The sequence below is a fragment of the Alosa alosa genome, chromosome 23 (genome assembly GCF_017589495.1).
Source record: "Alosa alosa isolate M-15738 ecotype Scorff River chromosome 23, AALO_Geno_1.1, whole genome shotgun sequence".
In the NCBI taxonomy this organism is placed as follows: domain Eukaryota; kingdom Metazoa; phylum Chordata; class Actinopteri; order Clupeiformes; family Clupeidae; genus Alosa; species Alosa alosa.
The window spans coordinates 15919239-15936283 of NC_063211.1; the positions used below are offsets into that span (position 1 = coordinate 15919239).

At 43.8% G+C, this 17045-nt stretch overlaps 1 protein-coding gene across 2 annotated transcripts in view; it reads left to right on the plus strand.

Moving 5' to 3' along the window:
- htr2ab (5-hydroxytryptamine (serotonin) receptor 2A, genome duplicate b) overlaps positions 1 to 15605 on the plus strand; it is a 20855-nt gene extending 5250 nt beyond the window's left edge. The window contains exons 2-5 of one of the 2 annotated variants that reach the window (XM_048234436.1): positions 568 to 636; positions 6194 to 6958; positions 13987 to 14187; positions 14580 to 15605. In XM_048234436.1, the coding sequence (XP_048090393.1) occupies positions 6532 to 6958; positions 13987 to 14187; positions 14580 to 15403 (1452 nt within the window). In that variant the 5' untranslated portion in view covers positions 568 to 636; positions 6194 to 6531 and the 3' untranslated portion in view covers positions 15404 to 15605. Of the gene's footprint in view, positions 1 to 567; positions 637 to 5056; positions 5308 to 6193; positions 6959 to 13986; positions 14188 to 14579 lie in introns of those variants that run through there. The other variant, XM_048234435.1, reaches the window with a different exon arrangement.
- The last annotated feature ends 1440 nt before the right edge of the window (positions 15606 to 17045 follow it).

Consider the following 17045-nt stretch of genomic DNA (forward strand, 5'->3'; position numbering starts at 1 on the left):
GCGATTGCTCTGTCTCCATAATCACAGAGGACGCTGCTAATTGGCCCATCTCTCCGTGCACATCTTCAGGCAGACGCAACGGGGCTCTTCCTGATTCCGGATTTTTCTCTGAACGGAGCCTCTGCTCCGCGGCCTCCGCATCATGTCGCCAGCCACCTGATCCAGGATCAGATTACCTATTCACCCCCCACTTATTTGCCCTATTTACCCCCCCCCAGCTTAGTCTTTAGAGTACAGGTCTGGCCTCTCTCAGGTCCTTCCTACATAATCAAAGCTTGGAGCCAGCTGTTTGCCCATGGTTGTGTGGAGTTTCTGTAGGTCTGGCTTACCATAGGGGTTCAGTTAAGCTAATTGCTTAATTGAAAAATTAACCCTGCGTCTGTTTGAACGCCCACACACATGAGTCTGTTATGTTCAAGCAGAACTATTAGGCTATTTTGCTGTGCATAGACAACCTACTGTTACACAACAGGTCTGCACTATAGCTGTTGTGTAACAGTAGGTTCATAGCTGCTGTAGGAAAGCGTGTTTGCACATTCCCTCTTTCACATGTGTCTCCTTCTGTAGGAAGACAGGAGGTGAAATGAAAGCAGTCAGCTCCAAACCTGAAGCTGTCGCATTCTGGGTCCCAACCCGGTAAGTGAGAACGGAAAGGGCAGCGCAAGGGGGAACCCGAAGCGCTCTGTCACCTTGTCACATTGAACAAAAATCTCCAGAAAACGGACGAGGTCCCCTTCGACTACACTGAGATAAACTTGCATCTGGGAAGCGTGGCCACAGACAGTTGATTAATGGCGAAGCTAAACCCTCTGTAATATCTCACATTGCCAATTTTCAGAAGCCCTCTATCTCCCTGGTGTGCAATTACAGAGGGACCAGAAGCACAGTGATGGATTCACAGAGGATGTAGCTTTTGGTCTTTATACGAGTCACTCATAGATTCTATCTCTCTCTCATACTCACACACACACTCACACATAGATGGACTATTTTCAGACCCAAATGTGCAATTTGAAAGAGACTTTTGGAGGAGGATTTGTTTCTGTCCCGGAAGTGAAATGTATCATCTATATGGTATGCGGCACCAGAGGTGTAAATGATGATATTTTAAGCCAGTCGGGATCTGGGCTAGTGTCCTCTGAGACCGGGGCAGGATTTTAAGAGTTCTCCCAGGCTTCGAATCCACCACATATTCAGTGTTGCAAAATCATGAAGATAGACCAGGAACATGCAGCAAGAGAGAAAATAATAAGTCTTAACTTGATGTATTTTGCAGATGCCTTTGTCTAAAAAATGTATGCACTGCAATTAAAATAGCACCATTTTAGTTATTTAAAAAAGCAGTAATAACTAGGCTGTGAATTGTTTTCTTGTTATCCACATGTGATTTTTCTGTTCTCTATGACACGATTGGGGCCAGAAAACTCAATCTAGAGTGTTTAAGAGGGATAGGTGATTTGATTCTGGAGTGCAAAATAAACAGGACAAGAAAGGATCAAGCCATCAGGTAGGTAAAAGAGCAAAGAAGGAGAGGATAAATGAGCGAAAGATTAAAGCAGCTATTAGACGAGTGCTATTTTTAAACAAAAGTCCCTGTATATGGCTCTAGAGGTATTTCTTAGTAAAAGTTGGGAACAGGGCATTTTATCATAACTAAGGTGTGCTAAATTCAACTAGCCCTGTTCCCAAGCTGAATTCTGAGTTTTTGACCATCTAATTAGCATAAACAAAATGGTAAACTGTACACACCAATCAATCTGGTCTGAATTTTGACTCATTAGAAGTTCCATTATTCTGCTATATGACCTGAGCCTTTAGTTTGTTGAAAACTGCATCAATAGGTATATACCAGTGATGTAGTACTCGAGTCCGGTCTCGGACTCGAGACCGGTCTCGAGACCGATTTCTGCTTTCTCGGACTCGACTCGGACTTGTTCCTTCAAAGACTCGGTCTTGACTCGGTCTCGGACCACAGTGGGAGGAGAAGGACTTGTAATTTCAGACCGAAGTCCTCGAGACCAGCGATTTTTTTATGTTCATATTAAAAAAAAATGAAAATGAAATTTCACGGCGGCCACGCCTTTGCCCCTTGTTGGTCTTGGTGCCCCTTCTTTCAATATTCTGCTTTTGCGTCCGCTTAATAGCGATTTTTATTTAGCCTATAGCCTGTCAAAATAATCTTAGCATCACAGCAAACTAATTCAGTCTTACACAGTGGAGAAAAATGACAGCATGGCAAGACAGAAAAGGCCCCTAACTCACCCATTCTTCTCAGTTGAAATACTCACAATCATTAAGCCTACTCATCACACAGACACGTGCATCACATCACATGAAAGAGCTTTTTCTCAGCTTTTAAACGATGTTAGCCGCTAATTGCTGTGGTGAACGGTTCGCAAGAAAAGTAAATAATATAATTAAATTTAATCATAACGTCTACATAAGGTGCGATACCCATCTCCCCTACCCATTCATCTCGGTGGAATACTTCACGAACCCTTAGTTCAACACATGACAAACCATATATCAGAATAAACAGCAGACCTTACCAGAAATAAAGCAGTCCCCTGTACAGTAAGTCGTTCCAGACTATTCCGGTTAAATTAAAAATGTAATCTGCAGCAAGGTCTACATTCATGTGTCCAACTTTGGTCTTTAGGTTTCAAAATGTGTTTAAATCGTTCTTCATGATTTCATAACAGGCTAAATACAAAATAAATGTTACAAATATTGCCTAGATATAGGTAAATATTAAAATCAGAGGATATACAGCTGAGTAAGAGTTTGTGAAAGGATTCTAAATTATCAAAAAATGCTAAGCATGCATCTAGGCTATTTGAGTTTCTTAAAGCTGAGCTGTGCTTACATTTTTCAACAAACACCCGAGGTTTAGCATCCTTGCTAGCATTTCATGCATTGTCTGGGTGACACCACCTCTTGAACTGCAAATCACACCAAACAATCATCATGGAAGGTCATTGAAAAGCACCATGAATTGCTGAAGAATTTGGGCATTGGTGAACCCACAAAGGAAACGATCCAATCTTCAGAAACATTTGTCTGCAGAATTTACAATGTGCACAGAACAGACTCTGTTGATGCAGCACTGCATTTATTGTTCCCCAAGATGGCGAACCCAGAGGCTATGGCTAAGTGATGCACTCCTTTTTCATTTGATGCGAGTACACTATTAAAGGGGCAGCCATGGCCTACTTAGTTAGCACTTCGGACTTGTAACCGGAGGGTTGCCGGTTCGAATCCCGACCAGTAGGCACGGCTGAAGTGCCCTTGAGCAAGGCAATTAACCCCTCACTGCTCCCCGAGCGCCGCTGTTGTTGCAGGCAGCTCACTGCGCCGGGATTAGTGTGTGCTTCACCTCACTGTGTGTTCACCTGTGTGCTGAGTGTGTTTCACTAATTCACGAATTGGGATAAATGCAGAGACCAAATTTCCCTCACGGGATCAAAAGAGTATATATACTTATACTTATATACATCAAACCGTGACATGGAGAAATGCCCATTAATACCCCCAAACCTGAGCTTCCTGCACTCTCTGAGATGGGATGGAGACTTGGGGAATCTGGACAGCACTGAGTCCCATTCCAGACAGTTGCCCTGAGATGCTAGCCTGTGCATGCAAGAAACAATGCAAGACAATGCACATCAATCTGTTTATGCCAGCAACAGACAGATGAGACGAATGCAGTAATGCCCTAACTTGTTATGACAAAAACCGAATGACACTTAATAACAGAAGCGTTATGTCATAAATGTGTATTACTTGTTTATGACACATTCATGTCAGTGTCATATCACTCTTATGTCGATACTGTCAAGTAAACCCAAAGGTTTAATAATAACAATGAAGTTGTGACGCAGTTATTCACAAGTTTGGGGGAACGGAATTAAAACTGAAGTTTTTGCCAGGCACTGGGTCAGCTATCGCTTCTTTTGAAGGCGTAATGGGTAAATGCCATCCTCTCGCTCTCTCTATCTCTGTCTTGCCCTGGCTTCAAAGGACATGCCCAGTAAATTCCCAGTGGTGCTGTCAAACAGATGAGTAATTTCTTTGATGCCTCCATCCACCACATATGTCCTTACTCTCTCCACCTCTCTCCAATTTCTCTCTCCCTCCTTTTTTTTCTCACAGCCAAAACAGCCCCGAAGCTCTCTTCTTTAATGAAAGGAGGAGAGAAATATTCTTAGTGTATTAAATATTGAATGTGGGTGTGAATAATACATTGTTAATACATAATAATGATATTGTCCTGAGGTGCTGGATCAGCCTGAGCTAGACTTTTAGTGTGTAAGCCTTTAATATTTCATTCCTGGTGAATGCTATATGCTGACGGCTATCACGGCAACATGTAACTGTCTGTCATCATCAACTCTTTTTTTTTTTTCTCAGAATGTTTCAACAGTTGGTGCTTTAGCACCAAATAAAGACATAAAGAATGAGTGCAATATATCTCTTGCCAACAGTGCATCCTAGCAGTCTGTATACTAATGGATCAATTTGATACTGATCACAGTTTAATGGGTCTCGTAACCTTTTCCAGACTAGTCCCCTGAGCTCCCTCATACTGTCTTCCGGAACAGTTTGTGTATTTCATAGTACAATGAACTGCTGTATGTTATATGTGGTGCAGAACGTGGGCGTGCTTGTGTGTGAGAGTGTGTATGTGTGTGTGTAAGAGTGTGTTTGTGAGTATGTGTGTGTGTGTGTGTGAGTGTGTAAGTATGTCTTAGGATATATGCAACATGGATGGAAATTGTCTCTCTGAGCTGAGAGAGCATTAAAGAGAGGAAAGAACTGCTGCTTTTCACAGTGGAACGAAGTGGAGAGAAAGGAGAGAAAGGAGAGAGAGAGAGAATAGGAGAGGGTGGGAGAAAAAGAAGAGGAGGTTAAACATAATAGAGAGGAAGGAGAGGGAGGTCAGAGAAAGAGGAGAGATCGTGGGTGAGAGGCAGGTTTGGGGGGAGGTGTGTGTGGGAGAGGGAGGTAAGAGAAAGAGGGGGCAAAGGAGGGAAAAAGAGAGAGAGAGAGACCGAGTGGGAGAGAAGAGGGAGTGGAGAAGAGGCAGTGCACAGGACAGTGAATGGCGGGAAACACTGAGATACTGAGGAAGTAAGCAGGGTGCTGAGAGAGAGAGAGACAAAGAGAGACGATCAGCTGCAAAAGAGATGAAAAGAAGGGGGGGGACAGAGGAAAGGACGAGTTAATCTCTATCAGAGACACAAGTAACCGCTCAGCTGCTGAGCAGGAAAGACGGTCACTCAGGACTCCTCAGCCGCTTTCTCTGAGGTAAGGCAGTTCCCACCTGTGTGGAGTGAGTTTCGTGATAAAGATTAAGAGGTATGCATATGTGGTGAGTGTTTCTGTGTGATATGGTGGTCTACACCTGTGTGGAGATAGGTGTTAGGTATACAATATGAAATCTGGATGTATGTTCAGGGTCTCTATAACTTTAAGCAGTATATGTATGTTATAAGGTTGAAGTCAAAATATGTCTTGAATGTGAGTGTGGAAAATCAAATCAGTAAACATTATATATGTTAAAGCAATGTGTCTGCTGAGTATTGTCCATATCAGGCTTACTCTGTTGAGAAATACTAATAAAAATAGTGTCTTTTGGTGTTGCTCTTTGAGATTCAGTACCTAAATAACACATTTTTGTTGTGAGTGAGTGGATGGTTGCTTTTTAATGGCTGGACATCTATATCCATATCCAGATTTGTAACTTTTAGTAGAACCAACCAAAGGGCTTTTTTAAAAAACAATAGTTGCTCTTTAATGACTGACATGACATTCTGTGTCATTGTACATGTGTGCTTGTACCTTGTGTGTGACTGTGTCTTGGGTGATTTCACCCCTCTCACGACTTGTCTCACCTCCGGGTGTACATGCATTGCTGTGCATTTGTTCATGCGTGTCCGTACATGTGTCTCTCACTGTGCACGCGCTTGTGTGTGTGTTTGTGTGTGTGTTTGTGTTGTGTCTTGCACAGAAGCAGGTGCATGTGGTTCAGTGGGTTTCTCCACAAGATTCCTGGGGGATTAAAACAAAGCAATTGCCTTTGGGTGTGTGTGCATGTGTGTATGAGTGTGTGTTTGTTTTGCTTTGTTTGTCTGCCTGAATAAGTGCTCGCCCTTCACACTTTCCTCACCCTCTCCTTCTTTCCCTCTGTTAGGCTGATCTCCTTCAGGCTTTGCCTGTGTCTGCGGGCAGAAGAAACATGCATACATTATGCTAACGTGGGATTAGTACGGTTACGGCTACACTAAACTCACATCGCCTGAAGCTGAAAATAAAGAGAGAAGCTGTCACCCTAAATAGATTTCCCTCTCACACTGCTCTTTATGACTACACCAACATGATTCCTTATTCCTTGTAAGCTACTCTTATGGACAAGGACAGTCATGTTTTTGGATAACAGCGCAGACTGGATGGAAATTCCAGTGGGACAAAAGGATAATTTAGTAACAGTGTATAGTTGCCATATAATGTTCGTTCAATGAGCCTGGTGCCATGAGGGTTGAAGGCTTTGCCATGATGGCACGCCAGACCAACCAATCAAGGTTCATGTCCTCAGTCATCTCTGCTATGACATTACCTCCTTTTGGTTCTGAAATGTTGTCCCCCGAAGTAGAAGTGGTTCTGGGATATGTAGTTCACAACGAGTCCGTGGAGTGCAACAGGACGGCGGATGCGAACAAGACGTCGGGGTCAGGGTGTGTGGTCTCGACTGCGACTCAAACACCGAAGAACTGGGCGGCGCTCCTGATCCTGGCAGCCATCATCATCACCGTCATGGGCAATATCCTGGTCATCATGGCTGTCACGCTGGAGAGGAAACTTCAGAACGCCACCAACTACTTCCTGATGTCACTGGCCGCCGCAGACCTGCTGCTTGGCCTCCTGGTCATGCCCATCGCCATGGTCAACATCCTGTATGGTGGGTACCGGGTGTGTGTGTCTGTATTGGGGCTGTGTCTGTCAGTGGTGTATTTTTTTTAAAAACACATACACACATGAAGGAATGTGGTGATATGGATAAAGTATCCATCATAAACAATCTGATCCAACCCAGTATTTGATTAGATTGATTATTCGATTACAGAGAGAGGGATATATATATATATATATTTGAAATTATATTTCAAGAGATTTAATAGAAAACGCCAAAAAAAAAAAAAAAAAAAAAAACAGCCTGGAAATGCATTTAGACAAAGCCAATGTCAGAACCGAACAGGCAGGTTGTGAGTCTTTGTGCCTTAACAAAGTCCTGTGGCCATCCTGGATCTCTGTGTTCTGCTGCAGCTCTCCGTGTGGAGTGTGCAGTGACTCAGGCTTACCTATTTAGACCCTGACCATCGGAGAAGAGCCTTTGTTATTCTGTACCCACAAGAGAATAGAATGAGACATGGTACAGCTCAATGGTAAAGTGCTTTTAGCACAAGCGTAATTTACAGTGTTTTTATGCTCTTAACATACCTGCAATTTTTAGGGACATTACATTTTAAAGGGAATTTACAAAAGGGCATATAGAACACAGAATCAGAATGAAAGTGTAATTAGTATTCCTTTACTCTGCATGAATTTCAGCTTAGTATATATTTTGTATACAATAATAGTTTTTAATGAAGTGAATTTGTAATTGTATTTGTACAATGATGTGAATGAAATTGTATTTGTATAATGATATATAATGAAATTAAATAAATAGGCTTATATGAAAGTAAGTAAGTAAATAAGTAAGTACATTTTATTCATATAGCACATTTAAGACCAAAGTGCTTCACACAGTAAAAAGAAAGTGAACCAAATGTGTATAAATCACGTCTTCCTGGAACTTTCCTCACAGCAAGTCAAATCCAGAATAAGAACATCCGGTATGGTCATTATTTTCATTTTTTACTGTTTCCCCAAACAAACTCTTTCATTTTTGACATTTCAATATGTTTCCATCCTCAAAGCTGCATTGTTTATAGCATCAAGTTATACCCCATCTGAATCCCTGAGAATATTGCTTTCCACTGAGTGAAACTTGAACACTTCCTCAGACAGCAGCCGATTCTGGCTTACTTTAAATTTAGGGCCTGGATCAAGAGCCACATGAGGGCCAGAACTGTTCCATGGATGTGCAGATTACGCTGTTTTTCCTGGACAGTGCTGTGGCGTTTGTGACGGCATTGACTCAGGGTCTTTTGTTTCCTTTTGTCTTGCAATGTTGTGGTAACTGTGATGGTACTAACAATTCCAAGGGTCTGTGGCTATGTGGTCTCCTGGGCCGTGAAGGGGTGATCAGGTGACTTACCACCAGGGTGTTTTGCTAACTGCTGTTCTGAGCAATGTTGTGATTGTGATGGAACTGACGTGGAGAGAAGACCATCAGTAGTGTCCTGTGGTCAGTGGCCTGCTGAGTAACCGCTGGTGTTCTCGCTACCTGCGGTCGAGAGGCATCCTCCTGAGAAGCATGCAGGAGATGAATCATCCTCTGTTTGTCAGCCATGATTTAGCCAGAGTCTGACTTATGAAGGCTTGTCAGATTCTGTTACCCCCCTCTCCTCTCCCCACACCAAGGCTCTATCCTTTTCTTTTTCTCATTTTGTAATCTTTCATTCTCTTTCTCTCTCTCCTTTCTTTTGTGACAGTCTTTTCATCTGGAGTGTTTCTTCTTGTTGCACAGTTTATTTGCATGTGACAGGATGACTCAGATCAGACCCGCGCTTAGCGTGTCTCCAGAGGAACGTTTGTCATGGAGTCAGGAATATTCATCCTCACTCGCTCACACTGATGATGCCCCCTGTGTTTAGGCTCCAGGTAAACTGACATGTAGCCTACAGATGGCTTTGGTAGCCAGGTCCTGGGTACACAAAATTACTTCAATTCATCTACGGCTGCTGGCCCATCCAATAAACCTATGCTGAAACTAGACTACTCTAGAGAGAGAGAGAGAGACTACTGTTGGCTTTTTGAACCAGTTATTAATGCAATAAAACGCCACTGCACACTGATCATTCATATTTTAGATCATTTATCCCATGCAAAAAATATACAATTCACATACATATTTTCTATTTCATGTGGACTTGATGTGCTATTTCTACTTTCTCGCAACCAATTAACACTTCAGATAATAATCACTTCATCATTTCTTCATTTTTGATTTAGAAACAACCAGTAATATATGCTGCATTTTTTTGTTGCTGTTGCTGTATTTGATGGCCCAGTGTTTGAGTAGTACCACACAACTCATCTATGTCCTTGCCGTTCAGTGTGATATCACAACACTCAGGATTCCTCATCACTCCAGAGCCACAGCAACCGCTTGGGGTCTGTCACCAAGTCTCCATGTTGCCGTCTCCACAGCGACAAGTGCACACAGGAACAGCCAGCTCTGATTAGCCTCCACCGCTGGCCTTTTGGAGACACGTATGCTGCTGTGTGTCAGGATAATCGAATGCCGCCCAGTAGTGGGTTGACCGGTGGTCAAGGACCCTGTGTTATTCGAGGAACCGGAGAAGGGTTGTTAAAGAGACCGACAGTTATTTAGATGAAAAGATTACTCTCAGCAGAGAATGTGTCATGGCAAAGCATCACTGCTTGTGCCTGCTGTTTCCAGGTTAAGGCAACAGATGAAAAATGTCAGACAACAGCCCATGACACATCAAAGTGGCAGGTAAAACAGGTGGTTCGTTGGGCAGGCAGATTGGTGAACATGTGTCAGTGTGGACCTGATCAGAGGTAAACAGGTGGGCAGAACTAAAATTCAAAGAAATAATAAGACTATTAATTCATTAGAAGATGTGATGACAGGTGGAATACATCCTTTAGATATCAACTTAAAACGTCCCACAGTGAATAAAATAAGAGCCACTTCCCACAATGAGTTCCTAGCATATGGCTGCTGTCACTGAACTCTTACTCTGATGTTAATTGGAAAAAAGAAGCCATATGTCATTTCTCTGACCCCACAATACCCTGGTCTGCCAGTCATCTGTCATCAGCTTCAGCCACAAACAATCCAGTGGCAGGGAGAAGTTGACACATTGGGCCTGGTTGCCAACTATCCATATGGATCAGTAAATAATAATAACAATGATAATACATTCATTTTTTATAGCGCTTTTCTAGACACTCAAAGACGCTTTACAGTTTTTACATAGATACAAACAAACAAACAGACAAGGTACATGGACAAGATTTCATAAACAGAGAAAAACACACAGGTACATGAACAAAGCAGGAAGACAAAACAAGAGAGGTGGGCAATGAAAAAAGGAAAAGCTGGGACAGTCCACAAAGGCAAGTTTGAAGAGGTGAGTTTTGAGAGCCTTTTTGAAGGATGGTAGGGTGTTTGACTGTTTCATGTCGGGGAGGACGTTCAAGAGGGAAAGTGCAGCAGCTGAGAAGGCCCTGTTGCCCCAGGTCCAGAGCTTAGTCCTGAGCAAGGGATGAAATAACATAGCATCAGCCAAGTCAGTGGAGAGCTCCCTGTACGTTGCTCCCTCTAGTCTGACGTAGGGCCTAAACAAACCCCCCTCCGACGCGTTGGCCAACTCCTTTGTTTCTCGCCGAGGCGGAAGTGTGGGCATCGTAATTGGGTTGCGGCGCATAATTAGCCACTGATGACTTTTGGCGTGTAATGAGAGCGCACTCGGCCGTCTGGCGTGTCTGGAATTAGCAGCGGTGTGTCGGGGCGCGCCGCGCGCCGCGATATCCTCGTGTGAGAGATGAAAAATCCCCTCGCTCGCCTCCATCTGTGCCTTTGATGCTGAATTAATTACGCGGTAATGATGCCGCGGTGCGAGCGGTGGTCGGGCCGAGGGGTTGAGGTGATGATGCTTCCTGTTCTGGGCCAGGCAGGCTAATATTGGAGCCAGGCTCTGAGAGAGAGAGAGAGAGAGAGAGATGATTTCATGCCTGGCAAGAAGCAATAGGCTTTGTAGACAGTGTTCTAATTCTGTACTAGCTGCTGGCTGATTAGATGAAGCCACAAAGAAACCTGGGTGACAAATGATACAGTGCTGTATACACATCTCTCTCTGTCTCTCTCTCTTTCAGTCTCTCTCTCTCTCTCTCTCTAGGTTGCCCAGCAACATTGTACTGCTTCTGGAGGAGATTGATTTGGGATGAAATGTGATGTTTCTCTTTCCCGTGAAAGGAAATGATCAAATGTGGGAACTTGGGAAGTGGAAATGTGGGAAGCAGCACTGTGAAACATCACTTGGAGCAGTTTTTTCGCCTATCCGTATTGGATGAAACGACAAACAGAGTCAGAAAGTCACTCTGTCACACACCCTCAACCACCCACACACCCACCCACACACAGAGACTCATACTATTTGATGTAAGGCATCCTGGCATCCTTTATTTCTCGCTCTCATTTCATTATTCATCATTCTCATCCTTCAGTTGTTTTATTCCTCTTATCCAGTTCTTTTCATTTCAGTGAGGTGCCTATTAGGCCTATCATTAAACGGTGATTTGTAGGCCTTCAACCAAAAATAAATAAATAATTCATCTATTTCCTCTCCACATTCAGCTCTTCAGAATGGGAAGGATTGTGGAAGAACACACTAAGATGTATTACAGTGTATTTGCCATACATGTCAGATTTAAAACCTTTTGTAATTCCTCGCTGATACTTATGATGACCGAGTTAATCTTAGATAAACATCCCCACTGCTTATTCTGGTGTTGACTCATGTTGAGACATTGCCAAGAAGAGAGTAGTAGATTTGTGACGATCTGGAGAGTTAAGACCCTCCTGGCAGCGGAAGGCTGGATCTAGCAGTGTGTTTGTGTAGAAAGCCCCTCATGGGGAGAAAATGTGTGTGTGTGTGTGTGTGTGTGTGTGTGAGGCTTGTTATGCTGGCTCATATGGTCATGTGGCATCTAATGCCAGATGGTTCCTGAGCAAACAGACAGCAGTGGCTAAAGTGGGGAAGACCCCTGGCTATCGCGAAGATTTCCTGCGACGGGGAAGGTATTTGCTATGGTGAACTTTTAATGGGCACTCTGATGCTCTGTACTAAGCGTCTAAAAGATGAACATTCCCTCATGCGTGGGGTGGGGTTAGGTGTCTTCAGCAGAAGAAAGCAAGTGTCAGTAATGCGTCAACAAGAGTGTTCAAGATGATGAAATATAATTAAACTGACTGAGAGCTATCATTGAATCAGATAAGAAAAAAAAGCCCTCTAATGTTGTGAACATTCTGTTCTGCAACCAGCACCTAGATATCCAATATAGCACTGTCCTGAATGTTACTGAATTACCAGCAAATCAGCAAAAATATTTTACGAAGGGTGGACAACTCATTGAAAGGTGGCACAGGGTGTGTGTGTGTGTGTGTGTGTGTGGGGGGGGGGCAATTAGTTTATCTTTCCAATTTGTGGTGAGAAACTGTTGTCTGTTCGCCTTCACTTGCTCCAGTAACACAATTATCCCTATTCCTGTATCGCCACTCCACAGAGCCACTGAGATACTCCATTGCAAATGAACAAGAGAGGCTATTGTCACTTAGAGCTTTGTCAACAAATCGTTTATCTTTCCAGTGTTGTGGTGGAGAAGCTGTTGTCAATGTGACTGTGTGCACCTGTAGTCTGTTCACCTTTCACTTTTCACTCAATCCCTTCTGGCACCACTCCACAGAGCCAGATACCATCACACACTAATGTTCTTCTGTTAGAAATAAGATAGTGTCATATTTCATGATGCAATGACATTACGTAATAATCGAGTTCTGAAGCAGGGAGAGAACAAGGAACAAAGTGGACATGTACAGTGATTGCCTCTCCAGGCTTGAGTGGACATTCTCCCTCAATTACCCCACAGCCCCACACACTCACACACACACCGCCAGCCTACTGCCTGTCTCTGTGATTTGTGTGTGTCTGTGTGTGTGTGCTGAGAGCATTTTTGTGGCTTGAAGTGCAATGGCTGCGGTTTTACTGATGGGATGTAATAAGCTCGGTAACTGCACCCAGAAAACGATCAGCTTAGCCCTGGAGCTGAGTTTAGCCCATACAGGGCAGCACAGCACTGTAAGACAGCCTCTTCCACCACTTCACTTTGCATTTTAAGAGAAAAAAAACCCATGTTGCGAAACAACATTACCCTGAGTTTGAAAGTTATTTTCTTGAGTTCCCTAAACAAAGGAAAGTCTTCTCTGGTGTATGCCCTGAAAATATTTGAAATATTGTTCAGACCAAGGCTCTTAATCCTATCTAAACCAGAGACGTTTTTAAAACTCATGTTGGGGCATTGCAACATTCTTAGTGTATTCTTACTACTACTACCCCTGTGGCTACACTTGTGTCTAAAGTACTGCATGACTGAGTCAGACCTTGTTTAAACACTGTAAATATTCTTAATTGTCTGGTTTTAAATATGATACTTTTGTCACTGACAAAAAATGCAGAGGATCATCTTCTCTATTTACACAACGCTTCAGTCACACATACTTAACTGTCACTTTGTTTGCGTACAGTGATCTTCTTTCGGATATGTTAGACCTGTATGCCGGGTGCAGTGGGAACTGTTTATTTGAATTAGTTAATTAGTGTATATTCTCAGGAGACGTGTAGAGGGATCTTCCTGTCGCTTTCTCTTCATCCACTGCAGTTTGTCCTTGATACACCCTGACCTCCATGTCTATGATCATTTACAGCATGCAGACTTTCATGAGCTAATAGATCTAGTCCTTATTTATTACATTAGGTAAGAATAATACCTTATCCACTATAATACTAAGCACTTCTAAATCATTAACTACTTTTCGTTTTATTAAAATCTTATAACCACTGAAGTGAATGGATTTCCGTAACTAATAAATTGAACGCTTGTGAAGAGATCCTTGAACTAAACTGCAATTTGGTAGCCGACTTCATCTGCAAATCAAATTTGAGAATTTAACTCATGCTTTGGTCATCATGTTATCTGAAGTGAACCATCAGTGAAAAGCAATCTGTTTCGTAGATTACAGCTGGCCCCTCCCCTCAACTCTCTGTCCAATCTGGATCTTCCTGGACGTCCTGCTGTCCACGGCATCCATCATGCACCTGTGCGCTATATCTCTGGACCGCTACATCGGCATCCGAAACCCCATCCACCACAGCCGCTCCAACTCCAGAACCAAAGCCCGCATCAAGATTGGCGCTGCCTGGACAGTCTCTGTGGGTAAGAGCTGATTGTGTACCAGTTACTATATACCTCTGCCTGCATTAACGTTAGTTCCATAATTGTGTTATAATTATGGTAAAGTACTCTACACATTTAAGTGATTGAAGTTCTGGGTACTGGGGCCGGATGATGATCACTGCTGCACTGAGTGGATGTAACTTGTGTACAGTCCAGTGACATTAACAGACTAATCTTTTGAAATGAGAAATATCAAGTGCAATTGCTGGCCACAGATCCAAAATGATCTTGCATGGGAAACTGGCCCGTTATGTAGGAGATTGTATTTGAAGTGCTGGGGCAGAAATACCTGAGTGTTACTGGACACTTTAATTAATCCTCTTGCTCCTCTCTCCTGTCTGACCCACTTCTGGCCTCTACCCTCTCCACAGTCATCTCCTTACCCGTCCCAGTGCTGGGCCTTCAGAACCACTCCAAGTTCTTCCAGGGCCGAAGCTGCCAGATGACTGACGACAGTTTCGTCCTGATTGGCTCCTTCGTGGCGTTCTTCATCCCCCTCATCATCATGCTGGTGACATACTTCCTCACCATCAGCACGCTGCAGAGCGAGGCTACGGTCTGCCTGGACCAACTGGTGCCCCGGCCCATGTGGGCGTCGGCCCTGGGCCTCATCCCGCGCGGCTCCGTCTCCTCCGAGCGCCTGTTCCTCCAGCGCTCGCTCAGCCGGGATGGCGGGGATGCCACAGCGGTGACGGCCGTGGGGGTCCCGTTCGGCCGCCGCACCATGCAGTCCATCAGCAATGAGCAAAAGGCCTCCAAGGTCCTGGGCGTGGTCTTCTTTCTGTTCGTGATCATGTGGTGCCCGTTCTTCGTGACCAACGTGCTGGCTGTGGTGTGCGACGCTGCCGTGTGCCCTCCTGACCTCATGGGGGCACTGCTGAATGTCTTCGTGTGGGTGGGCTATATGTCATCGGCTGTCAACCCCTTGGTCTACACGCTCTTCAACAAGACGTACCGTGCCGCTTTCGCACGCTACGTGCGCTGCCGATGTAGGGAGCAGAGAAGGCCCCTGCAGTTCATCCTGGTCAACACCATCCCACCGCTTGCCTACAGCTCCTCACAGATGCACTTGAGGGCCGATGGAACACTCAGGAGGGACACAGAACCCAGTGGTTTGGGGGGGTCTATAGGAATGAATGCACTGCAGTCCTCCAAATGCTCTGGGTATGAACCTGATGAGATTAGCCGTGTTTAGAACTTGGATGTTGGCACCAATGGATGTTGAGTTTCCTCTTCAACAGGGGACATAGACTGAAACTTGAAAGATATTCTGATGATCAAAAAATTTTTGGAAAATTAACGTTCTAAAGAATATCATTGAATATCATGTTCATTGAATTGACCTGTCGCTAAGCCCCGCCCCCCATTGTTACCGTGTGAAAACTCGGACAAACAAACCAGACTTGATTAGAAATACATTGTGGACAATGGCAGCTGACAGTATATGAAAGCAGGCTTTGAGGACGTTTTGATCGATAAGAGGATTTACTTTCCTCCAGAAGCTATCAAAAGGGACTTAATTATGCTATGGAGGGGTGTATTCAAAACTTTAGAATACATACAAGGTGACAAGCAGTTGTGGCAAGTAGCCATGCAAAAACCACTGACGTTAATGCTAGCTAGCTAGCTAGTGGAAGATTGATACTAAGATATGTTAGGTTACGTTAATATTTGATGTAGTAAGAATATAGTAGTTGGTTAATGAGCATTTTCATCTTGGGATTTAACAGGGAACTTGTGCCCACGTTGTTGGCTTAGTAGCCTACATTACGTCGAGCTGTTGCAAACGTGAGAGTATCCTGTAGGCTACTGTTGATGAAAATATAGACCCCGTTTTCTAGCCTCTCGGGGTACCAGCTATGAGTATTACACGTCCCCCAAGCAAAACGTTTGACCATGGTTATCCGTCGGGGTTTTTTGAGTTAATAAAGTCTATTGTTTCCTATGGAGTTGTCCGAGCTGATGTCCGAGTCCCGTTGAGGCTGGACTGTCATTGGCTCATCAGCGTTCTAAGGGTGGCACTTAGCGACAGGTCAATTCAACATAGAATTTTATATCAATTGTTGCGGAACGGAACCTTTAAGGCGGGGATCACATTAGCCAGCGGCAAACGTAATGCAACGATAAGTTAAGATAAGTTTTATCTCGTTCCTAAGCAACACAAACGGTTTGTCAATTGAATACGCTCGTGTTGCATTCAACGCTCAGCTTGTTCAACGCTAGTGTCACGCCAGCGTTGCCACCGTTCCGCTGCCGAACCATAGAGAACATAGAGGGTGTGTTCGAAACCGGAGACAGCTGCCTACTGCCTCCATCCCTACATAGAGAGCTGTCTCACTAGACATGACTTTGGATTAAATGCATCTTTTAAAAATGAGCATAGCACTCTAGAATCTTTGGTTAACACTACGGTATGACGTTAGCAAAGGCCTGACGTTAAACTAAATGAGCTTACTTAAGCTAGCAGGCTAACGGTATACATTAGTTTTACGGCCGGCAGATATATCAGACCAGACCCTATTAATGGTTACAACAATGGCATAATCAGATAGTAAATTGTTTATTTCTCATCTCTAATCTACAAATCTAAGCAAAATAAGGTCACACAAATGACATTTTAAACAGATTCAGCAGCCATTACCAATGTCATCCGCCATGTTTGTTTACCTTTCACAGCTGTTTCAGACGTTGCCGCAAGGGATTATGGGTAGGAGGGAGCATGAAGTGTGCATCGATGCTGCCTCCAAAAATGACCGTTATTTGGGAATTCTAAGATATCTTAAAAGGCAGCAGAATTTGTTTTTTCGGTTTCGAACCGCACTTGCTGCCTTGCTCCC